This window comes from Pagrus major, chromosome 16 (genome assembly GCF_040436345.1).
Source record: "Pagrus major chromosome 16, Pma_NU_1.0".
Taxonomy (NCBI): Eukaryota; Metazoa; Chordata; class Actinopteri; order Spariformes; family Sparidae; genus Pagrus; species Pagrus major.
The window spans coordinates 11,813,582-11,839,983 of NC_133230.1; the positions used below are offsets into that span (position 1 = coordinate 11,813,582).

At 42.8% G+C, this 26,402-nt stretch overlaps 1 protein-coding gene across 1 annotated transcript in view; it reads left to right on the top strand.

Moving 5' to 3' along the window:
• Positions 1 to 23,329, top strand: part of pkhd1l1.1 (PKHD1 like 1, tandem duplicate 1) — a 38,457-nt gene extending 15,128 nt beyond the window's left edge. The window contains exons 31-75 of the mRNA XM_073483141.1: positions 528 to 720; positions 1,476 to 1,618; positions 1,806 to 1,910; positions 2,251 to 2,436; positions 3,794 to 3,967; positions 4,227 to 4,411; positions 4,746 to 5,718; positions 5,874 to 6,122; positions 6,250 to 6,399; positions 7,028 to 7,202; positions 7,626 to 7,782; positions 7,910 to 8,066; positions 8,324 to 8,533; positions 9,142 to 9,271; positions 10,301 to 10,542; positions 10,623 to 10,759; positions 10,904 to 11,933; positions 12,134 to 12,325; positions 12,530 to 12,681; positions 12,819 to 12,978; positions 13,121 to 13,292; positions 13,823 to 13,911; positions 14,207 to 14,370; positions 14,714 to 14,843; positions 15,004 to 15,122; positions 15,266 to 15,395; positions 15,575 to 15,742; positions 16,034 to 16,137; positions 16,446 to 16,572; positions 16,849 to 16,970; positions 17,053 to 17,166; positions 17,286 to 17,411; positions 17,675 to 17,797; positions 17,890 to 18,001; positions 18,662 to 18,778; positions 18,860 to 19,025; positions 19,377 to 19,609; positions 19,824 to 19,988; positions 20,068 to 20,225; positions 20,371 to 20,506; positions 21,168 to 21,512; positions 21,608 to 21,759; positions 21,871 to 22,017; positions 22,413 to 22,566; positions 22,833 to 23,329. Coding sequence (XP_073339242.1) covers positions 528 to 720; positions 1,476 to 1,618; positions 1,806 to 1,910; positions 2,251 to 2,436; positions 3,794 to 3,967; positions 4,227 to 4,411; positions 4,746 to 5,718; positions 5,874 to 6,122; positions 6,250 to 6,399; positions 7,028 to 7,202; positions 7,626 to 7,782; positions 7,910 to 8,066; positions 8,324 to 8,533; positions 9,142 to 9,271; positions 10,301 to 10,542; positions 10,623 to 10,759; positions 10,904 to 11,933; positions 12,134 to 12,325; positions 12,530 to 12,681; positions 12,819 to 12,978; positions 13,121 to 13,292; positions 13,823 to 13,911; positions 14,207 to 14,370; positions 14,714 to 14,843; positions 15,004 to 15,122; positions 15,266 to 15,395; positions 15,575 to 15,742; positions 16,034 to 16,137; positions 16,446 to 16,572; positions 16,849 to 16,970; positions 17,053 to 17,166; positions 17,286 to 17,411; positions 17,675 to 17,797; positions 17,890 to 18,001; positions 18,662 to 18,778; positions 18,860 to 19,025; positions 19,377 to 19,609; positions 19,824 to 19,988; positions 20,068 to 20,225; positions 20,371 to 20,506; positions 21,168 to 21,512; positions 21,608 to 21,759; positions 21,871 to 22,017; positions 22,413 to 22,566; positions 22,833 to 23,119 — 8,960 coding nt within the window. The 3' untranslated portion in view covers positions 23,120 to 23,329. The remainder of the gene's footprint in view (positions 1 to 527; positions 721 to 1,475; positions 1,619 to 1,805; positions 1,911 to 2,250; positions 2,437 to 3,793; positions 3,968 to 4,226; positions 4,412 to 4,745; positions 5,719 to 5,873; positions 6,123 to 6,249; positions 6,400 to 7,027; positions 7,203 to 7,625; positions 7,783 to 7,909; positions 8,067 to 8,323; positions 8,534 to 9,141; positions 9,272 to 10,300; positions 10,543 to 10,622; positions 10,760 to 10,903; positions 11,934 to 12,133; positions 12,326 to 12,529; positions 12,682 to 12,818; positions 12,979 to 13,120; positions 13,293 to 13,822; positions 13,912 to 14,206; positions 14,371 to 14,713; positions 14,844 to 15,003; positions 15,123 to 15,265; positions 15,396 to 15,574; positions 15,743 to 16,033; positions 16,138 to 16,445; positions 16,573 to 16,848; positions 16,971 to 17,052; positions 17,167 to 17,285; positions 17,412 to 17,674; positions 17,798 to 17,889; positions 18,002 to 18,661; positions 18,779 to 18,859; positions 19,026 to 19,376; positions 19,610 to 19,823; positions 19,989 to 20,067; positions 20,226 to 20,370; positions 20,507 to 21,167; positions 21,513 to 21,607; positions 21,760 to 21,870; positions 22,018 to 22,412; positions 22,567 to 22,832) is intronic.
• Positions 23,330 to 26,402: the final 3,073 nt, after the last annotated feature.

Genomic DNA, 26,402 nt, shown 5'->3' on the forward strand with positions numbered 1-26,402 from the left:
TCACCTGCTAAGGTGCTGTGAATGAAACGCTTGGGCGCTGCTCCTGAATGTTTCAATGGTAGGGAATACCCAGCGGATGGAGTTACATTATATTTCATTATAATTATATCTGTCTGAAGAGAAGAGAATAGCTTGATGTTCTTATTTGGCCTTCACTGTTCAGAGTTGGCATGCAACTCCACTGTGACCAGGAGCTTAAAGGAGTATGTGGAAACTTTTTGTTATCACCTCATTAGTTTTGTTGGCATGTTGTGTAATGTTGACTCGCAGGTTTTTTCTGTTTTTGCCTTTTACACTTGCTAAACCTCGGGCGGCCTCTGAGCTGAAGATGTGTCAACTCACATAATTATAGTTATAATTATAGTAAACAATATAGACGCATCTGCACAACACAAGAATACCTGCTCATCTGCAGGACAATCAGTGGGAAATGAAGAGGTGACACGTGCTGATTATCTCGGCACTTGATTGACATAGCTCTTTCATGGAGAAGGGTTGACATTTTTTTTTTGTCTCCTTCTTTGTAGGACACAGAGTTCTCACCATCCTGGGTTCCAGCCTAGGAGGCCAAGACAATGACAGCATGGTGTTTGTAGGCAGGAAGGAGTGTGTTATCGTTCAGTGGACGGCAACAAACATCACGTGTCGTCTCCCTGTGCTGCCACCTGGTCTGTACAAGGTAGATGTACAGGTTGGAAACAATGGCTACCCCCTGACAAGGTACAGTGACTTTGAAAGACTTTTTCACACTGAGTGATTTGGAAATATTCTGCAGGAAAAGATCAAACTGTTAACGTACCAACTCAAAGAATGCTGAAAGTATCAGAAGCTGTGACTGAATGTCAAACAGGCATCACATGAGCTTATGTTGCTCATTGTGTAAGATTTAAATGTAGCAACAGATCTGAAAGATTGTTTCACGTATCATGTTGCAAAATGTCCCTAGATTTTTTTTTTCTTTTGACCCCAAAAGTAATAGTTTAGTGGAAGCAAGTCAGAAAACATGACACATGGCTATACGGACACCGATAAAGGATATTTAAGACATTTAAATATTCTATCTTTACTCTACTTTACTTTACTAACAATAGGAGTTGAATCAAATGTTTCTAGTTAAGGCAGAGGCGGTGCAGCTCAGTATAGGTATACATGATTTAAGTTTTGTGGCAGGTAGCAACCAGTATTAAGATGTGAACAGAAATGATTTAAGAGGCTATGGATTATTTACACAATATTATCATATGTATTTTTTTCACACGATAACATTTCATTTTTAAACATCACATTATCATCAATATAGGTTTATTCTGACACCCCTTACAGAGTATATATCATCATATTACAACAATGGATAAACTGTTTTTTTAAAGAATCACAAGAGTTAGGTATTGAAACAGATAATTTTACATCAATTTTGTTCACAAGCCAGAAAAACATGGTTTATTCAGACTCTTATCTATGTTTCTGTTTCTCAGCAGCGGTGTGAACACAACCATCGAATACATCCTGGAGATATACAGTATCTCGCCACAGTTTGGATCTTTATCGGGAGGAACCAAACTGACTGTTTCTGGATCTGGGTTCAGCACGAACACCTCTGACAACAAAGTCTCCATCGGTGAGTAGCATGAGGCCTCGCAATTTCTACCATTCCTACGGCAATAATCTCTGCCAACAGTTTGTTCAAAATTGTCAGGAAACTATTTAATTTTATTTGTAAAATGCAGATATGGAAAAGCATTTGTAAAATGTAACTTCTCAGGGTTTCATAAATGATCCCACATGTTTTTGTTGTTTTGTGACAGGAGGCGCTGAGTGTGAAGTGAAGGCCGCCTCAGAGAAGGAGCTGCAGTGTGTATTGCAGTCATCGGAGAAGAACCACACTGTCACCAATCAGGGATCCCACCGCAGTAGGTTTACGTTTCAACCCTTTTTGCAGGTGTCAAACTAAATCTGAGTAGACCAAAATAGAGTACAAAAGCAAGAGGATTAAATTACCGAATACTGCTGCAAGCGAGGAAGCTGTCACCTTTACACGAAATGTGACTGCACCTAGAAACTGTTCCAAAAGAAAGTGTTTCAAAACCAGTGTGACCTCCCTTTTTCCATAATTAGTTATATTTAGAATAAGGTTTGGTTGCTTAAACTCATACATTTGAATCCCTCCCGTATCTTATTCTATCTTTTTGTGTGTGGACTGTTTGCACGTATACATTTAGATCTAACTTTACATTTGTCTGTGTGTTCCAGCTTATGGACAGGGGTATGCATGGAGTCCTGTCTCTCTGACGTTGTTTGTTGGAGACACAGTAATGTGGCGTTGGGAGGCTCCACCCTTCCAGAAGTTTGAGTACGGGGTCTTCAGTGTTTCCAGCCCAAGTAGCACCACCTACAACAGGGGACCATTAAACAGTGGAGGCACCAAGACTTCCAAAGGTAGAATACTGAGTCAGTAAACTTCAAGAGAAATGGATTATTTAGCTTCTCTTAATAAACAGGTTTGTGTTGGTATGTGCTTTCTTCTTTTTTCCCTTTAATTTATCAGATAAAAGTGATATTGTCAGAGTAAAATCTCCCTTTCAAGCAAAAACTGGCCAAGAAAGGAGCTTAAAACAGTCTTATAATAATAAATACATTGCAAGGAACATATGCAGTCACACGTTGCATGCATATAATAATATAAAGTAATAATCCTAAACTTGTTGGAGTAGAAGTTTGGTGGACCCAAATGCATGAGACAGCTGGCAGGAAATGCAATTGATGAGGTTTAATAGGGATCGAGGCAATATGCCAGGAAAAGGCAAACATGGAGGAATATCAGCGAAACTGAACAGACCAGAAATGGAAAACAAAACTGTACTGGCTGTCAGGAACACAGCAAACAACTCGACAATGACTGAACAAAAGACTGGACTTAAAACTCAACTAAAAACAAACTAAACTAGCAAGGGGATGAGGTGCAGGTGGAGTGAGGTGGAGAAACACAGGTGAGGGGAGTGAACGGAAAAACACTAGACTATAATAAATAAATACTGGAAGGAGGGAAGGGCCAATGAGGGAGATGCAGGTGTAGAACTCAGGTAAAAGGGTTGGGCTAATAAAAACAGATAAAAGACAGGTGTGGAGGACAAATCAGGCTGGTGAGGAAAACAGGAGGGAAAGCAGAATAGTGGAAAGGGCAAAAGACACCACAAAACCCCCCAAAAAAACATATGAAACACACTTAATGTAACCAAAATGACAGGGCCATGACAAAGGTAGAATCAGTAGGATTTGTCTGAGCTGTTCATAAACGCACCATGAAGATAGTTTTTTTTTTTTTTCATTTTTGGTTGGTAAAGCGTCCCGAGCAGCAACAAAGTGAGAAAATAAGAAAATCCAAGCAGAGGGCTGCAGGGTCTCTGCACGTACGAGACACTAACGCACCTTTTCTCCCCATTTGAATCTTCCTCTCTGTCTGAAGGCGAAGTGCAATGACGCAAATTAAAAGTAATCGATAATTCCCCTTAAATGCTGTTTTGAAAACCTGAAGTACAGATATTTGTGTTAAAATGTAGGGAGGAAAAGTAAAAACAAAGTTAAGTACAGATACCTGAAACATCTGCTTAAGTACAGTAACCAAGTATTTATACTTTGTTACTTCCCACCTCTGGAAAATGGACATGTGACACATGAGGCATATGATGTGTCACACCTTTCAACATGTGCCAGAGACAAATGCACACCATGTCTGAGAGTGCTTTACAATAAAATGTCAGATATTTACCACCTCTCTCTCTCTCGCTCCCCTCAGGGTCTTTTGTCTACCGTTTCACTGTACCCGGAGTGTATTACTACAGCAGTGGCTTCATAGACAAAGCCAACACAAAGCACCTGCAGGGAGTCGTGAAAGTCCAACCTCGGCAGGAGAAGAGCGGCGCGGCCTCTGTCAAGGTGGGAGGCATGGAGGCAAGACAAGTGACAAGAGGTAAATGTGGATAAGATGCTCTCATTCAGCAGCTTGATCCTCCAGTAAATTTAGGTCTTATTATTTATTTGTGGTTATTATTTATTCATGTGAATTTAGGTCTTATTATTTATTTCATTTTAAGTATTAAAGAGAAAATAAATCAAGTCAGATCAGACGAATAAAGTTCAATTGAGAGCCAAATCACAATAATTCCTCAATTGCAAATCATAAATTGGATTGTCTGTCTCCCCATCAGGTTCTCGTCGTGTCTCCAGAGCCGCCCCGCAGTGCGTCGCCTCCCCACAGTGCGAACAGACCAACAGCACATCAGGCGGCTTTTCCTTCAGCACCTCCAGCTGCTCCACCCCCACAGTCCACTCCATCACCCCCAACCAGGGGTCATACCACCAGGTCATCCACATTCAGGGCATGGGCTTCAGCAACACCACCTGCGCTATTGAGGTTAGCAGCCTTTTTATTTAATTGTTTTTCTCACAGAACAAAACTAGGAGAAGACCAAGTGTCACCAAAACCAGAGCACATTTTTGAAGAACAATGGTTCAGTACAAAGACCGTATCATTATTTTATGACCTGATGAAGATAACCTTATTCCTGACTGCAAAGTTGGGTGAACATGGTGCGTTTTCCATACTTCCATACAATATAAACTATGTCTATCCTCCAAGTCCTTTATCATCATTGTTTTACTGTCTTGTGTTCAGTCACTTTATAAAACAAAGTGGACGCCTGTACAGAGCTGGTTGTGCCTGACGCTGATGTCTCTGTGTCCTGTAGGTGACAGTGGGAGGTGAGTCCTGTCAGGTGATCAACAGCTCCGACACTGAGATCAACTGCCAGCTCAGCTACAACAGTGAACTTCCCATCGGTGTCGCTCATCCCGTAGCCGTTAGAGTCAACAACCTCGGCAGCGCCGTCATGGCTATACCGAACGAGCTTGAACGCCGTTTCGTGGTTCTGCCTGTGGTCAATTCAGTCTCGCCTGCTATCGGCAGCACCACTGGCCACACGCGGTTTCTCATCCACGGTTCTGGTTTCTCTCAAGGACAAGTGACTGTAGCCAGCGAGCAGTGCACTGTCTTGTCAGTCAATTACACATGCATCACCTGTGACACATCTCCTTCTCAGCCTCACACTGGTGACGTTGTCTTCCACAAGGGCAGGATCCAAAGCTCCTGCCACTCAAGCTGCGCCTTCACGTACTCTTCCTCCGTCACTCCCATGGTCACCGGTATTTCCCCCGACAGCATCAGCGATCTAACTACCGTCACCATCTCTGGCTCAGGGTTCGGCAGCCGTGCGGATGACGTGGCAGTGTTCGCCAGCAGCACAGAGCTGGAAGTCACCGGCGTGACTGATGGCAACATTTCGGTAAGAGTTAACGGCCTGCCTGCGGGCGACCACCCAGTCAAAGTGATCGTGAGAAGCAAAGGCCTTGCATCCGGTTCTGTCACACTGACCAGCCTTGCCCAAGCCATCCTCAACCCCGATATGGGCAGCGTGGCAGGAGGAACCCCTATCGTCTTCACTGGTAACGGCTTCGCTCCAGGGAACACCAGCGTGATGGTCGGTGGCCAACCCTGCAGGATCCAGGAGGTGGTGCCAAGTCAGCTTCGCTGCCTGACGCCTCCTCATAGCGAGGGGCTGGTGGCCGTCGACATCCAGGTGTTTTCGGTGCAGTATCCTGCTCTAAACTTCACCTACTCTGCAGCCCACACTCCTGTCATCAGCTCCATCAGCCCCACCACCGGTAATAATTTAGTTTCTCAACATCTTTATTTAAGCAACTGCTTATATGTTTGCCAAATAAAGCAGGATACTGCTTAATGTCTTTGATTCATTGAATAAGTTCATGTGTAACCTTCCTCTCAATACCTCGTCTTCCTCTCTGTTTTTTTCCCTCAGGGCCGAGCGGTGCAGTCGTCACACTGACAGGTTCAGGATTTGGCAACGACTCTCAGCTCGTCTCCGTCACCATAAACCACGTCCCCTGCAATGTGTCCACAGTGTCCGACTCACAGGTTCAGTGCATCGCAGGAAACAACCCTGGAGGGGCATACCCAGTCATGCTCCATCATCAGGTCAAAGGTTACGCCCAGTCAAACGCCATGTTCTCGTATGAGCTGACTCTGAGCAGTGTGCAGCCCAATGAGGGTAAGTAGATATGTACAATATGTTTCACTGCTGCTTATCCTTGTTTTCTTTGCTGCCTTAATGCCTCACAATTTAAGTTTTATATCATCTCACTGAATTAGTTCTTTTTCCCTTATCTGTGTTTCAGGCAGTTTTGGCGGCGGTGCCCTGCTCTCCGTGCATGGTTCAGGATTCGACCCAAGAAACTCCACTGTGACGATCTGCGGGGACGAGTGTAAAGTGGACAGGAATATGTCGACATCGAGTCGTCTGTACTGCCACTCTCCATTCAACAACGGTAAGTTGAGTTTTACTTTATTTCACCGGGATGATTCATCCTCTGTCATTTGCCTTTTATTGGTGACTTTTAAGTAGGGTTAGTGCATTAACAAGACAGAGATGTACATAATCCTTCGAATTTATTTATTTATTGTAATACTGCCATTTTTATGGAAAGCACAATAACTAGTTTTATCATTTCTGAAACAAAACTTTCACTTTTGTACATCCCAAGAACGCAAAGCAATAAGCAAGTGCTATTCCAGTTATTTTACTTATTATATTGTTTGTGTCAGTTGCTTTCTGTCTTTCTAGTGATTAAAGTTTGAAATGTGAAAGAATTATAAAGTTTGCCTTTGTAAAGAATGTGTTCCTGCTGGTTTATGATTTTTTTCTGGCTCCCAGCTCATTATAACTAAGCTGTTCTGTCAAAGTTGAACTTTAAATGCTCTAATGGAGACAGACTATTGTTTTCAGGAATGTTGTCGGCCTTTCATCTCAGGAGACACTGACGAAAATGCCAGATAAGACAATAAGTTGTCATGCACGATGAAAAACATCTTAGGCTGCTTATTATCTCTGAGCACGCATCTTTGGATTCTTCTTGTTGTTTTGTTGTTACATGTGTTTGTCCGTCTGTCTCTCAGGCACTCAGTCGGAGGTGAGCTGCGTGGTTGCTGTCATTAACCAGCTGGATGCCGTCAACATCTCAAATGGCTTCACCTATAAATCCCAGCTGACCCCGGTGATCACTGAGGTTTCTCCACGCAGAGGAGGCACTGCTGGAGGCACCCGGCTCACAATCACAGGCTCCGGTTTCAGGTGTGGTGAAGTCCGCAGTGTACAGATGACACAATGGGGCGACACACCCAGATTACGGACCACTGGTTGAGAATTAAGTGCTCAACTTACAAAATACAATTGCTTCTGTTTCATTGGACGTCTACGCTTTCATTCGCTTTCTGTTTCCCTTTTGCCACATAGTGATTTTACATATGAAACAAATACAGATAACTGAGAGAAGCATAAGTATATTACAGTATCTTTTATTCTATTATGGTCTATTTTATTATATACATATGGCTCAATACAGTGTATAATACGACCTTTAATATAATCTATCTGATCTATCTTCAAAATGATTTATTAATGAATCAATCTGTCTGTTGACATATTGAATTATTTTGATTTTTTCTATTTCCCACCTCACTGAATCTCATCATGTTCACTCACTTCACCCTACAGCACCAACATGAATGAAGTCAGCGTGACCATCGCAGGGTCTGTGTGTGACGTTCGGTCCACCAACAACACACACATCATCTGTGTGACAAACTCTCAGCGACAGTCTCAGGAAACCAAAGTCAGAGTCAGCATCGGAGACGGAGGCATCGCCAAGATGGTAAGAGAGGACAGTCGGTACCCCTGACTTCACTCGCAACACAGTGTCATGTCTGTTTCAGCTCCACAACAGCAGTTTTATCATATCTTCCTGTTTGTCTCAATCAAATATTTGTCTCTCTCTTTAGGATAATGCAGATTTCTTCTACATTGACGTGTGGTCGTCCAGGTTCACATGGGGTGGTCTGTCTCCACCTGAGAAGGGCTCGTTTGCTGTCATCACTAAAGGACAGACCATCCTGCTGGACACCAACACCCCTGTGCTGAAAATGCTCCTTATTCAAGGTACAAATGCCAACTTATCATGGATCTTTGAAACAATTTTTCAGTCAATCTGAAACACTTAATAAGAAGTCAAACATATTTTATTTAATATTTCTTGGGTGCAAAGTTTGTGGCATCACTGGAGTCGTTGTTGCTTTCTAGGACACAAACAAGCATTTTCTTAATTCAGTATTGTGTTGGTGTAACTGGTGCCAATAGGATAATAATATATGTTATTATTATTATTATTTTAAAAATTGATGTTTCTTTGTGCTCAGGCGGGACGTTGGTGTTCGATGAAGCAGACATCGAGCTGCAGGCGGAAAACATCCTGATCGTGGACGGCGGACGCCTCCAGATCGGCCAAGAGGGGGCGCCATTCCAGCACAAAGCCATCATCACACTTCATGGAAACCTGCGCTCACCTGAACTTCCTGTTTATGGAACTAAGACGCTGGCTGTCAGAGAGGGAATACTGGACCTGCATGGTACGAACACACACAAACATGTTTTATGTTTTCTTACAAAAAGTGGAAAAGTCTGCGAGTAGCAGTCGGAAAATTTCAATCTGTTTTCAATGCTAATCATAATTTTAAAATATCCACGTTTTTATCATTCTAGTGCCGCAACCTGCCTTATTCTTTCTCATGTCAAGATACAGACACTAATTTACATAACCTCTGATTTAAAACAGACGGAGGTATTTTTACTTCACTGCAAATGAAGACTGAGGGTTTTGCAGCGCTTTATAGAGTAAACGCTGCTTACATATGAATTCATCAGTGATAATAATCCTATAGATAACATTAAAATAGGCAATTCAGCATAAATGACATATAATTACTTTAAGTATATGTCACTGATAAGTATTTTTACTTTTTTGTCAAACTAAGTGAAGGATAAGAATACTTCTTCCACCACTGAATTACACTTGTGACCCAGATATTCCAATAACCCCTGATTAAATGTCATTACGTCGTGTAACGGTGAGCTCACAGAGTAATCTAAGTCATGTGTCCTGCAGGGATGTTTTTATTAGTGACACCTCACCTCCCACCCTGAGGTGCAAATAATTGTTGCCAACCTGTTTCTCCAGGTATTCCAGTTCCTGTTCCCTGGACCCGCTTGGCCCAGACGGCGACCAACGGCTCAACGACAATGACCCTGATGAAGGAGGTGACGTGGAAAGTTGGAGATGAAATCGTCATCGCTTCTACCGGCCACAGGTACAGCGACAGATCAAATTGTCTAGTCTAAGCATGAACCATTTTTAGAAATACATACTTACCTCTGTCCTCCATTGTCAAAATTTAAATTATCAATTAGTGCAATAGAAGTGTGTAATTTTTGTGTAAGAAAAATGCACATAAATAAAAATAATAGCTTGTAGAATCAAAAATGGAGTGAATGCACTCAGCTAGCTGGTGAGATAGCCTTATCTACAGCTAACTTACCCTCTTTTTCCTCTTTTCTGTGTTTGGAAAATATATTTTAATGGTCCAACATGTTAGTTATTAAGTTTGTTATACCTCATAAATAAGGCAGTAGTTTATTATAGCAGTGTTTAACAAAGTCTATACCGCCATTTTATGACAAAACTCTCTTTTTACGTAGCCTAGTTCATCAGCTCCAAAGCAGTTGATGGAAACAAGCTTTATTTTTATTTTTCATGACATTTTAAAAGTGTGCTTTAAAACCGCTAGACATTTAAATGAAAATATGGCTTTTGATTAATAATTAAGGTTTTAAAACTTAAATGTGTTACATAATTTTGCTAAGAGCCTTCAAGCTCTGAATCCCTTTCTCAGAACTTCACTGTTCGTGTAGTTCCTGCTTTCTACCTTAGTAGACATGAACACAAAAGCCTCTCACACACACGCCTCTAGGCTGATGTTTGAGAGGTGTGTGTTAAGTTGAACACCTAAAGAGGAGATGTCAGGATTATACCTGACATTCACCAAATCCGGTGAGGTAACCAAATCCTGTAGAGTTGAAATAAATCTCAACATGGTAGCACAAATATGCCTGAAAGGCAAATGTGGGAGGAAATATCTACCTGCACGCATACTTACCTTCTTTGAGGTCTAACAAATCAAGATCTCAAACCACTAAAATGTATATAATCACTTTAGTTTAATTTAATATTTTCTGTCAGAAAAGTTACAAAACAAAAAAATGCAGTATGTTTTATAGATTGACAAAGATATAACATATTTAAGGAGCTGCAGGTAGAAAACATTTATATCTGTTTCCAGGCACAGTCAGAGAGAAAACGAAGTGAGGAAGATCACCGCCGTGTCGGCTGATGGCAAGACTCTAACCCTGAACGAACCGCTCAAATACACTCACCACGGGGTGTCGGTCACGCTGCCTGATGGGACGGTGTTTGAGGCCCGAGCTGAGGTGGGTCTCCTCACCAGAAACATCTTGGTACGAGGCTCCCAGCACCAAGAGTGGAATGACAAGATCGAAGCCTGTCCGGATGGCTTCAACACAGGTGCTGTGTTTTTGAGTTTTGACTTAAAGAAGCCGTGTGCTACACTGTAGTATTAACATGTTTCTGTCCCTGTGCTGCAGGTGAATTCACCACCCAAACCTGTTTCCAAGGACGGTTTGGAGAGGAGGTCGGCAGCGATCAGTTTGGAGGCTGCATCATGTTCCACGCACCCAGACCAGGCGAGAATCTGGCGATGGGCAGGATAGAATATGTTGAGGTGAAAACGCTTTAAACTTTCTCTGCTGACACGGCTTGTTCTTGTTCTTTAGAGCTGATCAAACTAATCAGATTTCTCGTATTTTCTAAATATCCACATCCTCACAATCTGTAACTTTAAAGTCTGTACGTCTTTATGTCGCAGCTCTTCCATGCAGGACAGGCCTTCAGGCTTGGACGTTATCCCATCCACTGGCATCTGATGGGAGACATCAACTACAAGTCCTACGTGAGGGGTTGTGCTATCCATCAGACCTTCAACAGGGCCGTTACCATCCACAACACCCACCGGCTGCTGGTGGAGCACAATGTCATCTACAACATTATGGGCGGTGCCTTCTTCATCGAGGACGGCATTGAGACAGAGAACATCCTGCAGTACAACCTGGCTGTGTTTGTCAAACAAAGCACCAGCCTGCTGAACGACGACGTCACTCCCGCCGCCTACTGGGTCACCAATCCCAACAACATCATCCGGCACAACGCCGCTGCGGGAGGGACTCATTTCGGCTTCTGGTACCGCATGCACGAGCACCCCGATGGACCGTCCTTTGACAGAAACATCTGCCAGAAGAGGGTTCCCCTGGGGGAGTTTTACAACAACACCGTGCACTCTCAGGGCTGGTTCGGACTTTGGATCTTCGCAGACTTCTTCCCCATGAAGAACGGAGGGTGCCGCTCTAAAACCCCTGAGCCTGCTGTCTTCCGCGGCCTCACTACCTGGAACTGCGAGAAAGGTGCTGAGTGGGTCAACGGTGGCGCCCTGCAGTTCGTCGATTTCCTCATGGTCAACAACGAGAAAGCCGGCATTGAAGCCAAACGCATCCTGCAATGGGCCGTGAGCGGCTTCGGAGAGGATGGAGGGGCAACGGTGTCCAACAGCACCATGGTGGGCCACGTGGATGAGCTCGGACTGGGAGATAACTACTGCTCGCACCGAGGCATCATCGCCCCACTGGACGATGGCCTGAGTGTCCTCAACACCAAGTTCATCAATTTTGACCGCAGCTCTTGTGCAGCCATTGGGGTTGCCAGAATCGATGGGACCTGTTTAGACCGGTGTGGCGGCTGGGCTGTCTTGTTTAGTGGTGCTCAGTACTTCAACACACCCAACAAGGCCGGCTTCAGGTGGGAGCACGAGGTGCAGCTGGTGGACCTTGACAGCTCCCTCACAGGTACTCGGTCTTAAGCCTCTCTCAGTTATTTTTTTAAGTATTGCGCATATTTCTCACTCAGTCTGTCATTAAGCGTTGTAAAAGTTTCCAAAGTACACCTTTAATCAGTTCCTTAATCCATTTATCTTGTGAGGAAGCTGGATTTGAGTCAGGTTCATGTATCCCTGCATCCAACTAAACTCTGTGTTATCTACGCCCAGGAAACATCAACCACAAAGTCGTGCCCATGAGCCCCCTGCTGGATCCCGCTCACTGTAACCAGAGTGCTGAGTGGAGCGTTGGTTTCCCCGGCGCCGTGTGCGACCACACCGTCAACTTCCATCGCTTGTCGTTCAACAATCCAACACCGAGCTCTCTGAAGGCCAAGGATGTCATCTTAACCAACTCACATGGTATCAAAATACACAGTCTCAGTACCTTTAATGTCAGACTGATGTCTTTACAGGAGAAGCTCTATATTTCTTGACAAATACTGTACATTAATAAACTCTTATCTTGTCTTTATTTCTGCTGAAAACTAAAACAGCATGTTGTCTATCCATGTACAGTAAGTGTTTCTGCTGTAGTGTATGACTGTTATTTTTGCATTATTACAGGCACGAGCGTGGTTCCTTATCTGAAGAAGAGAATGACTCATAAGTTCGGCTGGATGGCCATGCTGCCCTCCAGAAAAACATACAACTGGTACTTTAATGACATGGACCACGTCACCAACATCACATACGCTGCTAAATTCTACGGCTTCAAGGTAAATGAAGGATCCTTCACATGATAGAAGTATAATAGTTATAATACGATGAATCTATAAATGCACATCAAATCTCAAACCAGCTTTTGATCTATTAATACTGATGTTTTCTTGCTTGTGCTTTTCCCCTCCCACAGTCGGATCAATATGTGATCATCAACCACAACTTGACCCAGAGTCCAGACAGGTTCCGCATCATCGATGAGAGGAACGGCTCGTCGACGCCGCTCAGCTTCAGCAATAACAACAACGGGGACTGGTACTTCGACGACAGCACCAACAACCTCTACTACATCGGTTAGACATAAAAAAATCACTTTCAATGTTTATTAATCAAAAATGCTAAACATTACATCATGAATGTGTAGATCATTGACCACTTAATCACACAAGAACATTCACAGTCATTCAGTAATTTCTCATGCTTCTGTGTCTGCAGTGTCTGGGAAGACGAGCCAGCGCCGGCGTCGTAACAGCGTTGACCGCACCATGCTCGACTCCGCGGTGAACCTGAGGGTGTACCGCTGCTTCTACCCCAACTGCATCCCACCAACACCACCACCTCCAGCCACACTGGCCCCATTACCCGCCGGCCGGCCTGCAGACTTCATGTACGTTTAACCCAACGTGGAAATCACTGTGGAATCACTTCCACTCATTTGCTTTGTCTACTTGCTTACTTACATACCACAACAATTTAAAGATAATCTTAACTGCATACATTTAAAGTATTAAAAGTACAATAAGAGTACTAATTATGCTATTACATTGTGGGGTTATTATCACTTATGCATTATTGTGAGCCCCATTTTGTTGGTTATTTGGTTGAGGTGATATAAAAGAAAAGTGCCCCTGTAGCTCCCTGAGAAATTAACAAAAAAAACGACCTACCTCGCAATGTTAAAGAAAGAGAGGAAAACAGTAACTGTCCCTTTATTATGATCTGCACCAAAAGTTAATGGGGTTTATTCTGGGCTGAGACCCATCCTCCATCCAAGTTTCATGGAAAAGCCTTCTGTTGTTTTTGTGTAATCCGACAAACAAACTGAAAAACTAACTCCAAAGCAGAAGTAAATAAAAACTTGGATTCCAGAACACTAAAATGTCTCATTATAATTTTGATTTGTGTGTTTCTCTCCAGCCTTTGGTCTAATGCATCTTTCTGGAAAAGTTCAGCTGAAAATAACTTCACTGTACCGGCAGAGGGCGCTGACATCGTCATCCCATCAGGTAATGTCGCGAAGAAAAACAAAAAAATCTCATATAAACCAAAAGGATAGAGGACTAATAATGCGGAAATGCGCATCATATTTTGCCACTTTTTGTTTGTTATCATGATTTCCTTCACTGTAAGGAGACAGAAGATATTTGTAACTAACTTTTCTCTCAACCATGTCTGGTGATTAAATCTGAAATGATTTGAAATAGACAACAAATGATTCAGTTTGAGTCCATTCTTATCTTAGATCAGATCTTATGGTAAACTGCTGTTAATATTACTCTCTGTATCCCTGTCAAACCACAGGTCAGTGGGTCGTCTTGGACAGCAGCACTCCTCCCCTCAACAAGCTGACAGTCGTCGGAGTCCTTGAGATCCCCGACGACACCACGAACAGCTCGTCCAGCAGGCAAGCTCGGGCTGCACCTCAGAACACTGTGGTGCTGGACGCTGTCTACATCTCTATCCAGGTGAGTGTGATCAATAATCTCTCTGATTATCCATTTTAAAATAAGTCTGTTTCATCATGTTTTTTTTTATTTCATCTCACAAGAAGTGTTTGTTAAAAAATCTATGTTAAAAATGTATTTCAGGAGGATGTTGTTAACTTTTTCTGTGGAGTTACTGGATAAAGATCTGAGTCGTGAATATGAGCAGTAACAGTTAACCCTGACTGAACCTACATGACATGAAACTAAATGTGAAGTGAAGTGAAAGGAGATCACAGTATTTCCCACCAAGTTTGAAAGATTGTTGATGTGATCTGGTAAAGGAAGTTGGGTGACGTGATGTTTACGCCTGCTGCTGTTTCAGGGCGGCAGGCTGATCGCAGGACGGGATGACCAGCCGTTCAGAGGTCAGCTGCACATCAAACTGAGAGGAAACCACCGCACGCCTGACTGGCCTCTGCCGCAGGGACCCAACCAGGGATCCAAAGTCCTGGGTGAGAAAACAGCATCAGAAACAACTAAAACATAACATAACATACACAACAGAAATGAATGTTTGAACTAATTTTTTAAAAGGGAGGTACTGCTAATGTGACACAGTTCAGAACTGACTCAGTGTGTGTGTGACGTGTGTGTGTTGTTGTTGTACCACAGGTGTGTTTGGTACTCTGGAGCTTTATGGAAAACCTCACAACGTTTATCACACAAAACTTGCTGCCACTGCTGCAGCTGGATCGAACAGTCTGACCCTTAAACAGTCTGTCGACTGGCAGGTCAGTGCGGCTTCTTTTCACTTTTAACTGTCTGTGTATTAAAATGTAAAGATGTTTATGTTTAATCCTGCTTTTACATATTGCAAAGGTAGGTACTGAGTCATTTATTTACATGTCTGTTTGTGTGTTTGTTGTGAGTGCAGGTTGGAGACGAGGTGGCCATCTCAACCACCAGCTACAACGCGTGGGAGACAGAAAAACGCCAGATCACAGCTGTGTCAGCAGATGGCCGCGTCCTGACCCTGAACCAGGCTCTGAACCACACTCACATCGGTCAGTTCAGCCTCTGTCTGTAAATCTGTACTAAACTGTGATGTTTATATCTGAGTTAATATCCATGTTGCACTAGATATTCAGCTTATCGTCATGTTATAAAGGATTTCACATCAAAATGACTTGTTCAGGTGTCTTAGTTGGACCGTACTGACCTCTTTTCTTCTCTTTCTCCTCAGGTGAGACTCACTCAGGTACATCGTTCTCCTACATGCTGGCAGCTGATGTTGGTCTGCTGACCAGAAACATTAAGATCATCGGTCAGGAGTATCCGGAAATGATGAGGGAGTCGTACGGAGCCAGACTGTTGGTGGGCACCTACTCCTGGGAGGGAATCAACTATAAAGGTAAAATATTTATCACATGTATAAAATGTGGTTTCTAGACTTGTGCCCGGTGTTGTAGGGTTTTTTTTTTTGTCGATCCATTGTGCTTTATCTATTTCACCATTTTCCTTTTTAGTTTTTAAACAACCACTTTTATCAGCTAATACTTGTTTTGTTTTTTTTAATTGTCTTGTAAAGTAATATATTGCTTTGGCCTTAACTTCACACTCATTTAGATTATTTGCATGTTATATTTATATTTAAACACATTAAGTGCATCATTGTGATGACTTGATTGTTTTATTCCTGAAGGCAAAGCTCAGATCAGAAACGTGGAGTTCTTCCACTCTGGTCAGGAAGGCTGGAACGACGACAGCGACCCTCGTTACTCTGTCGCCTTCCTCAACCTGGGACAGGTGCAGACACACACACACACACACACACACACACAGACACACATCCAGCGCCCACCTGAAAATTAACTTATTACTAACCACATTTTTTGTTGATGTGAAAAATGAGACCTTCCCCGTCTCTCTCGATTGTCTATATAAACCTTTTGGATGATTTGTTTAAGATGTTTAATGCTGCTGGACTGTGGATTTCTTTGTGAGGGACTTTCAGCCACAGTGCAAAGGATGTGACTTTACACCATCTACTATCTGTCTACTAAAAAGAAAGTATCCACTAAATGAATATTGTTTGTGTTTTTCTGTGTTGATAGGTTTCAGGAGGAGACTCGTACATTCAGGGTTGTGCTTTCCACGACGGCTTCTCTCCGGCCATCGGAGTGTTCGGGACAGAAGGACTGAGCGTTGACGATAACGTCGTCCACCACACTGTTGGAGAAGGTAAACACTGTTGGCAACTACACAGTCAGCATGATTTACAAGTGATGTACAATCCACACACCGATACAGATCATCTTAATTGTCCCCAGCAATGTACAAGAAGTTTTAATATGTAAACTTACACCTTTAGTACAATTTAGAAATATGATGTCAAACCTCTCAGCCTCTATTGTAACTGTTTTACATAACTACATAAGGATTGCCGTATTTTTTTAGTTTATCTCTTTCCTCTTTTCTTCCTCGTTTGAATGAATAAAAATGCATCTCCATTCACAGGTATCAGAATTTGGGGCAACAACATAACAGTGAGGAGGAACCTGGTGATGATGACGCTGTGGCCTGGATCGTATCAGGACAGAGAGGAGCCCTTTAACTTCGCCTGGAACGCTGCCATCGAGGTCTGTCCTCTCAAAATAGGACAAAAAACACTTCTATGATAAATATCTACGGCTGCATTTATAATCTGAACTGTGTTTTCAGGTCAACGAGGGAACAAATGTTGTCCTGCAGCACAACATCGTGGCAGGTTACGAGAGAGTCGCTTATCGTATCGATGGTGAACCGTGTCCAGGTAACAGAAATGATTTCACCGAAGTGACAGTAGATAAAAAAAACGAATCATGTCAGGTTACATTTCACCAGTTTGTACATTGAATTCTTAAGTCCTCACTCCTTGATTTCCTTCTGCAGGTTACACGAACAATAATGAGAAGTGGGTTCAGAACGAGGCTCACGGCGGGCTGTACGGAGTCTATATGAACAAAGACGGTTTGCCCGGCTGCAGCCTCATCCAGAACTTCTTCGTCTGGAGGAGCTTCGACCACGCCATCTACTTCCAGGTTTCAATTCAGTTCCTCTATTTCTCAACACTTAACTGTATTTTTGTGCTTCTTCATCAACCAACAAATGTTCTGACTTAATATGACTGATGTGTTTTTTTTAACAGTGTTTTTTATGTCTAATGTTTTACCTTAACACTATCCATGTAGTTTTTGTGGCTGTAAATCAAGAAGCTCCCACTCTGTGCAGTACTTTGTGTTTCCATCTGGATTGAAATGTTCTACATAAATAAGGTTTTGCTTGCTTTCTCTCCCCTTCACAGACCACCATGAGTATTATGGTTTCAAATGTGACCCTGGTGGACAACGGCTTGGGCATCATGCCTCTCGTCTACCTTCCTCCTTCTCTCTCCCATCAATACGCTGATAAAACTGTACACGTTCAGGTGAGGATTTGATTTACGCTCTCTTCACTTCGTCATTCAGTTTAGTTGGACTTGACAGCTTTCATATTCCTCCTCGTCTTTTATTTTCCCAGAATTCCTTGATTGTTGGCAGCAGCCCGAACTTCGACTGTTCAGCCGCTTTGCCCTCCGGTGACTTTAACATTATGACCAGCGCTAGTCATCGAGCCCCGAGACCTCCCAATGGTACGAAGCAAACGCCCATCACATAACACTGCTACAAAGACGATGATAATGAAAACTAGTGTACAACGTTGCAACAGACTTTAAAAGGACTGATTTTTTTGGATTTGCCGATTTTGCGGTAATTGTCTCAGCTCACACGCTGCTGATAACACTGAGATAGAGATTTGTTTTGATACAAAAAGCAAAAATGAGAAATTAAAAACTCAACATCAGGAATAATTAGAAAACAAGGTTCTAATTTCACCACCCAAGAACCTGAACATCATTAAAAAGTGCCAGCATTTGATCCTTTTTTTCGGTTTTGAATTCAGGCATGTCAAACTGAAAAGAGGACCCAAACACAAGACACACAGGCAGGCAGGTAGTATAACAAAAAGCAAGCTTTAATGAGCTGATTGTCACAAATCAAAATATCTAAAGGTGCAAACAAGTAAAAGACAGGTGACAAAAACTGGCAACAAAAATCCGGCAAAGGAAAATACAAAAGTAATACAAACCAGAAAACCATGTGGAACAATTTAGGAACACAGAAGGACCGGGGAACAAGCAGAGGCGCACAAGGAAGTGTAGAAAGTGACAACAAGACACAGGAGGATATAACTACAAAATAAAACAGGAAACCAACAAACTAAAACCATGACAATTCCTCACTTTGTGCAGGAGGCAGATCTGGAATCAGCTGGCCGACTTTTCAATCTGGGCACAACACTGCTCCAGAAAAGCCCCATCATCTGAACATGAACTACAATGCGATCAAAGGACTGATGAAAGTCGAGGGTGAGTTCAGGCTCTGAGGATTCATGAAAATGTTTAAGTAAGTCTTTAGAGTAATCTGAGTGAGTTCCTCTCTTCCTCTAGACACGACTTTTGTTGGTTTCAAAAACGTCTGCTCCAGCGAGACGAACTTTATGTTCTTCACCAACCCGCTGAACGAGGACCTGCAGCACCCCGTGCATGTTTCAGGCGCCACGGTGATTGACAGCACAGAGGGGGCCAAAGTCTTCATCCACAGGGCGGATGTTGGGTAAATCAGTCTCCTTCAACAGATACCAGAATTGCAAACTCTATCATGTAATTTGTACATACATCAACAGTGAGTAAGAGGGAAAAGAAGACGCTTATTGAAAATTATACACTTGGATAAGTCGGAAATGCAGCGAAATAGTTTTCAGAGGAACATGGAAAATGATATTTGATGTTATTGTTATGAAGTGACCTTGAAATGTCTTCAGAGTTGTAAAAATGATGTTAATTTTCATATTTGTTACAGTTTGTTAGAGTTATGTAGGTTTGCATAAATAAATAACTAAATTTAGGATTTAAACTAATAAAAATAAGGGTAAAAAATCAAATCGATCTTTGTTTCGTGCCTCAGTAAAGCGAACCCCGCCGACTGTGTGGACATGGAGTGCGACGCGAAGAAGAAGAGTTTGTTGATAGACATGGACGGATCGTTCCTGGGTGCAGTGGGAGCCGTGGTGCCCCAGGCTGAGTACGAGTGGGATGGCGATGCCAGGAGGGGGGTGGGCGACTACCGCATCCCCAAAGTCATGCTCACCTTCCCCAACGGCAGCCGCATCCCTGTGAACCAGATCGCTCCAAACAAAGGTAACTGAAGCGGGAGTAAGAAAAAGAAAGAAACTGAGCGGAAGCTGGTAAAAGAACAGAATTAAGACAACGAACGTCTCTCGTCTTAGCTCTTCCACCTTTAAGTAAATTTTCTTTGCTCCTCTTATTCTGAATTTTCTCTTTTGCTAACAAGTATATAAAAAATAATATAAAATAATAATAATAAATACTGTGTTGCTTATTTTGTCCTCAGGTGTGATCAGGAAAAACTGCACATACATGAATACCTGGCAGAGCTACAAGTGTTTTGGGCTCAACTACAGGATGCTGGTGATTGAGAGTCTTGACGCTGACACAGAAACCAGACGTCTGTCCCCTGTCGCTGTCCTCGGAGACGGCTTCGTGGATCTGATCAACGGTAGGTCGCGTTCTAAATGATATCTCTGAAATAACAGAGAGAAAGTGTCTTTAATTCAGCTGTGTATCTTTGTGTTCAGGTCCTCAGGATCACGGTTGGTGTTCGGGCTACACCTGTCAGCAGAGAGTGTCTCTCTTCCACAGCATCGTGGCCACCGGTCGCTCCTACGACGTCTACTTCAGCAGCGTCAGCCCTCAGAAGCTTCGCCTCATGATGCTTAACGCTAAACCATCTGAGGTCAGTGCACAACAACACAACACCACTCTGCTCCGAATATTATTTTCAGGTTAAGTAAAATAACATTTTTCAGGTGTAGAATTCTTTAAATGTGAATTTTTTTTCACTTGTCACAAGGAAACATTTTGTTTTTTACTTTGTGCAGAGCGTTGTGGTGTCGGTCTTCTACTCCAAGCCTCAGCGGTTGGATGTGTTTGTTGACAACAAGCTGGTCGCTCCAACTAACGCTAAGTGGAACGCTGACAACACTGACTACACCCTGAAGAAGCCAATCTATGCAGGTACTAAAGCTTTACACGTATATCACTGTAAATCAGTTCAGGCAATAAAACAAGCAGAGTAGGGCCTACAGTTTCTATTAAACACTATGATCTCATCATGTCGAGTGAGGATTTGCTCTTAAGTGTAATCACAGATTTGGATCGGGCCAGAACATGTACACAATTTTGGTCACGTTTCTTTGATTGGATTTAGTTGTTTTACTCTAAACATTGAATAAAAATATGTGAATAATAGTTAATATTAGTATTATTAGCAACGATGTACACACATATTTTGCACACACATACTCTTTTAAATCAGGCAGAGATCTTAACAGTTTAACAATACAACTGTCTAAAATAATGTATTTTTTGACAATTTGTTCTGTTTTTGAAACCTGACTCGAGAATTGTAAAACCTTTTAAGCCTAAATATTTATTTATTTTTTCAATCAAAAAAGGTATTTTAAAGGAATATGTTCAAGGCCATTTACTGCTTAATTAACTACAATTTGTCAATTTTTTTAGGCATTTCTCCCATTTTCTGCAGGAAATGTTGATGAGGCAGGATTTTTTTATTTCATCCTTTGACTATGAGGTTGATACAAAAAACGTGGATTGAAGTAGAAAAATTTACGGAGAAGCGTCACATTTTCTGTTTTTCTTTCTTTAATCCCTCCAGGTCAATACGTCCCTCAACTGAACGCCACTTTGGGAACCAACTTCTTCGACCCGGACTACAAGATGCTGAGGGTTTTGGTGAGAGGCTCCGAACCTGCAGAGATCCGAACCTCCCCGGTTCTCTTCATCGCCTTCGAGCTGCCCGCCATGACGGAGGACGAGTTCTTCGGAGACAACCTGGTCCAGAACCTCGCTACGTTCCTCAAAGTTCCCCCAAATATGATTAGAATCACCAAGATCATCCGTGAAGATGGAGGTGCTCGGCGCAGGAAGAGATCCACAGGCCTGACGGTGGAGGTTGAGATCCAGAAACCTCCAATCCAGCAGACCACCAACAGCACCAACGGTCAGTCAGGAGAAAGCCAAATTCCGATATGTAAACATTCCCACTGAGCAATTTTCAGTTGGTTCGACTAACATCTCTTTTTTTTATTCCCTCAGATGAGGAGGACTTCACCTTGTTGAAGAACATTGCTGATGATCTGGGTCAGGCTGCAGTTTCTGGAAACCTGAGCAAGTCCATCGGTTTCAACGTGTCTTCCATGGGCGTCATCCCGCCGCCTCCTTCAGCGTCTGACCCCAGCTGGAATGAGGTGAACCACACGACTTGATCATAACGATTTCTGCTTTGTAAAATCTACAGTAAGAAGTCAGTTTTCTATGAGTGCTCACTGGTTCGATGGTTTCCTGCTGTTGAATCTCAGGAGGCCACAGCAGAAGTGACCAGAGAGGAGCCTACAGTGAGCTACGTGTCCAGCGTGTCCAGCCTGCTGCTGCTCGAGGAGCCGATAGCCGGGGAGTTTGTGGGTCCTCTGAGCCAGCAGCCCAGGCTCATGGCTGTGGATGAGACGGTGAGACAATGATACAACTCCGGACAGTCACAGTCAAACATTTGATGTCTCTGTCTCTGATTTGCCGTCATCTTTCTACAATCGCCGTCTAATAGAAGCATAAAATAACCCCAGATTATTATAATTTAATTATTCAGACAAATTCAGATTGGAATGTCGTTTTTAGGGAGTTTTTGGATTAATTACAAAAGTTGGGTTAGTTGGAGAGAAACTGTTCAGAAGAGGACGATCTTGTGTTCTAGGTTTTTTTATCCTCAACAAATCCATCTTCCCTCACGTCCATCATGATTAATGACATTTAAAACCACCAATAACCTTCTGTTCAACCAATATGTATGTTAAACATATTGAAGTATTTTCCATCTGTAAACACTGCCATCTACTGTTGACTGCAGGGTAACTGTGTCTCCGTGGGAGTGACGACTCTCACTGTAACAGCCAGCCTGAAGAACTCCAGTGGGAACAGCGTTGGCGGACTGGAAGGAAACACCACCATCCTGTTCAGCACCTGCTGGGCAAACTTCACCGACCTGTCCATCCTCAACAGTGGTACGTCTGAATATAAATAAAAAAACAAATTTCAAAGACTGCCTTCTTTCACCTACGGGACATTGCAAAAACCAGGAACATCCTGTCTCAAAAAGATTCAGAAAAATTTGTCAACGCTTTTGTTAAATTTAAGGTTGGATTATTGCAATTCCCTTTTATCAGGCTGCCCCAGTAAGTCTCTAAAGACTCTCCAGCTACATTTTTACTTACTCTTCATTTAAATTTCATTTGAATCATCACCACACTTTCTCCTCCTACCCCTGCAGGTGACAACCTGACCATGGTCTTCACTCTGAAGGAGTGGGGCGCTCAGTCACGCAGCTTCACAGTCAAAAACACTCCGACCACCGAGACCCCGACGACCAGCAGCAACGTCACTGATCCCGACTCCACCCCGTACACCTGGTTCAACACGACCACAATCGATCCGCCGCTTACCACCGACGACAACAGCATCTTCAGCTCCAGCACCACCGTGTCTGCGGGCAGTCTGTGTCTGGTCAGCGTTATCTACGCTGTGGCCTGCTGCTCGGACGGCATCGACATATGTTAGATAAGTCTGTGAGGCTGAGAGGGTTTAATGAAGGATACCTCAGTGTGTATGTTCACCTGAATACGAAGTCTGTACACTTTGAATGTAACTTAATTTTTTTTTTTCAGATTTAAACATTTGGGTTTATTGGATGCAACACAAAACACTCTGTAAAGACTTTATACTGGTTTCTTTGGTTGAATTATTTGGAAATGTCTTTCTACTGTATTTAAAAACAGGTGCAATAGGGCTTAACTTGAATCTAATAAGGTGAAGGAAGGTGTAAAGTTTGCATTTTTGTTGATGATTGTGTGAAACTATTTTTCTCTTTTCAATAAATTCTATTTTCATGGTTAAACGTCTCGATTGTCAGTGTTTTTCTTCATGGATTACAGGTTTTTCTACTTGTTGGTAAACACAAAGATATCTTGAGGCATGATATCCTTATTTTTACTCAAGTTTGACTTCTGGATATTTTACAGCACTGATGGTGAGAACTGTAGTTGTCAATATGACCAGATTTATTGTGATTTTCAGCTTTTCTATTGTTTTATATGCTGAGGAGGCGGCCATGTTGGTGTTGATGACTTATGTAGTGAGACAATGTAGAAGTAAATTGACAAACACATTGTTTGTCTCTCTTCATTCACTAACATACACTGTTTTTCTGAAATAATGTCCCATGTGTCCACCGGAAAGGGGCGTGGCTTCGGCTTGCCCGTTTCTTCAGAGGCCTATGGGTGCTGCCATGACAGACAACTACTTCCGCAGGGCCTGCCGAAAAGTGACTGCACCCTGTAACTCTGGATTGGGAGGGGTTACATTCTCTGTCTTTTCAGCATTAATAGTAGAGGAAACCAGGTGCATGTACAGTGAATTTGGTCAATATCGCTCCATGCAATAAGGACTTACAGGGTGCAGTCACTTTTCGGCAGGGCCTGCCGAAAAGTGACTGCACCCTGTAACTCTGGATTGGGAGGGGTTACATTCTGTGTCTTTTCAGCATTAATAGTAGAGGAAACCAGGTGCATGTACAGTGAATTTGGTCAATATCACTCCTTGCAATAAGGACTTACAGGGTGCAGTCACTTTTCGGCAGGGCCTGCCGAAAAGTGACTGCACCCTGTAACTCTGGATTGGGAGGGGTTACATTCTCTGTCTTTTCAGCATTAATAGTAGAGGAAACCAGGTGCATGTACAGTGAATTTGGTCAATATCACTCCTTGCAATAAGGACTTACAGGGTGCAGTCACTTTTCGGCAGGGCCTGCCGAAAAGTGACTGCACCCTGTAACTCTGGATTGGGAGGGGTTACATTCTCTGTCTTTTCAGCATTAATAGTAGAGGAAACCAGGTGCATGTACAGTGAATTTGGTCAATATCACTCCTTGCAATAAGGACTTACAGGGTGCAGTCACTTTTCGGCAGGGCCTGCCGAAAAGTGACTGCACCCTGTAACTCTGGATTGGGAGGGGTTACATTCTCTGTCTTTTCAGCATTAATAGTAGAGGAAACCAGGTGCATGTACAGTGAATTTGGTCAATATCACTCCTTGCAATAAGGACTTACAGGGTGCAGTCACTTTTCGGCAGGGCCTGCCGAAAAGTGACTGCACCCTGTAACTCTGGATTGGGAGGGGTTACATTCTCTGTCTTTTCAGCATTAATAGTAGAGGAAACCAGGTGCATGTACAGTGAATTTGGTCAATATCACTCCTTGCAATAAGGACTTACAGGGTGCAGTCACTTTTCGGCAGGCCCTGCCGAAAAGTGACTGCACCCTGTAACTCTGGATTGGGAGGGGTTACATTCTCTGTCTTTTCAGCATTAATAGTAGAGGAAACCAGGTGCATGTACAGTGAATTTGGTCAATATCACTCCTTGCAATAAGGACTTACAGGGTGCAGTCACTTTTCGGCAGGGCCTGCCGAAAAGTTACTGCACCCTGTAACTCTGGATTGGGAGGGGTTACATTCTCTGTCTTTTCAGCATTAATAGTAGACGAAACCAGGTGCATGTACAGTGAATTTGGTCAATATCGCTCCATGCAATGAGGACTTACAGGGTTAGTAAGTGCTATCACTTTTCGGCAGGCCCTGCCGAAAAGTGACTGCACCCTGTAAGTCCTTATTGCAAGGAGTGATATTGACCAAATTCACTGTACATGCACCTGGCAAACACAGAGAATGTTATGCAGAATGTAAAGGCAATCCGTTACAGTTAGCCTACATTTCTATATATACTGCATTATTGTATTCATAATTATGCTCTTAAAAGTACAAGTGATCCAAAAAGTTACTTAAGTAAATGTAATGAAGTGAATGTAAATCGTTATTACCCACTTCTGATAGCACTTACTAATTTCTCAGTATGTGTTATATGATTGCTATCTAATGTGACGTGGAAACACTCCTGCATTCTTTTCTGCATTGATTTCCTAATCCTCGTTATAAAATCACTGAAACAGGGATATTGAATTATGACTTTATTTATAGATCAAAGCGGTGTAAAATCACATTGCAACAACGATAACAACAACAACAACAACAATAAAAGTGGCAAGGTAAAGCATCTACCCTCATCAATTGTTGACAACCAGCCTACATTATGGAAACATCAGGTTACTTTTTTTATCTGCGCCGTTCTTTTTCCGTAGCCTCTTCACTTGGGCTACAGGACTGCGCAGTAACAAAAACATTTCTCTCGGTGCTGCGTCTGCCAGCTGACCCGTAGTAGACCTACGCCCACTTCCTCTGAACTGATGCGCGTTCCCGTCGGGGGCAGTCGTTTTTCGGCAAGCAGTCTCTTCTCGGCACTACACCGGTGTTGTGCCAGAAAACAACTGCTTGCCAAAAAACGACTGATGACTAACTAACTAACGACTAACCCTAACCCTAACCCTAACCCCATGGGCGTTCCCGTTGGGGAGTCGTTTTTTGGCACGACACCGGAAATGTATACATTTTTGTAGTCTTTTTTGACAGTGCTAACTTAACACATTGCCGTAAATAAAGGAACGTAGGCTATGTATTTCTTTTGGATGTTATGTTGGTGGGATGTAGGCATATAGACAGTAATTACACGTGGTATTCTTGCGATATGATAGCAAAGTAATATGTCTAAATTTGTGCCTATAAACTACTTAAAGCTAATGAAAGTGATAGCCTTAGCTAACATGGCTACTGTTAGCCCAGCCACCGTAGCCAGTCTGACTAATCGATAGCAGAATTTGAGCCAACCAACTAAACAATACTTACTGACAGGTTTCCTTTATTAGGAGAACACAGTAATAATTGATATAAAATC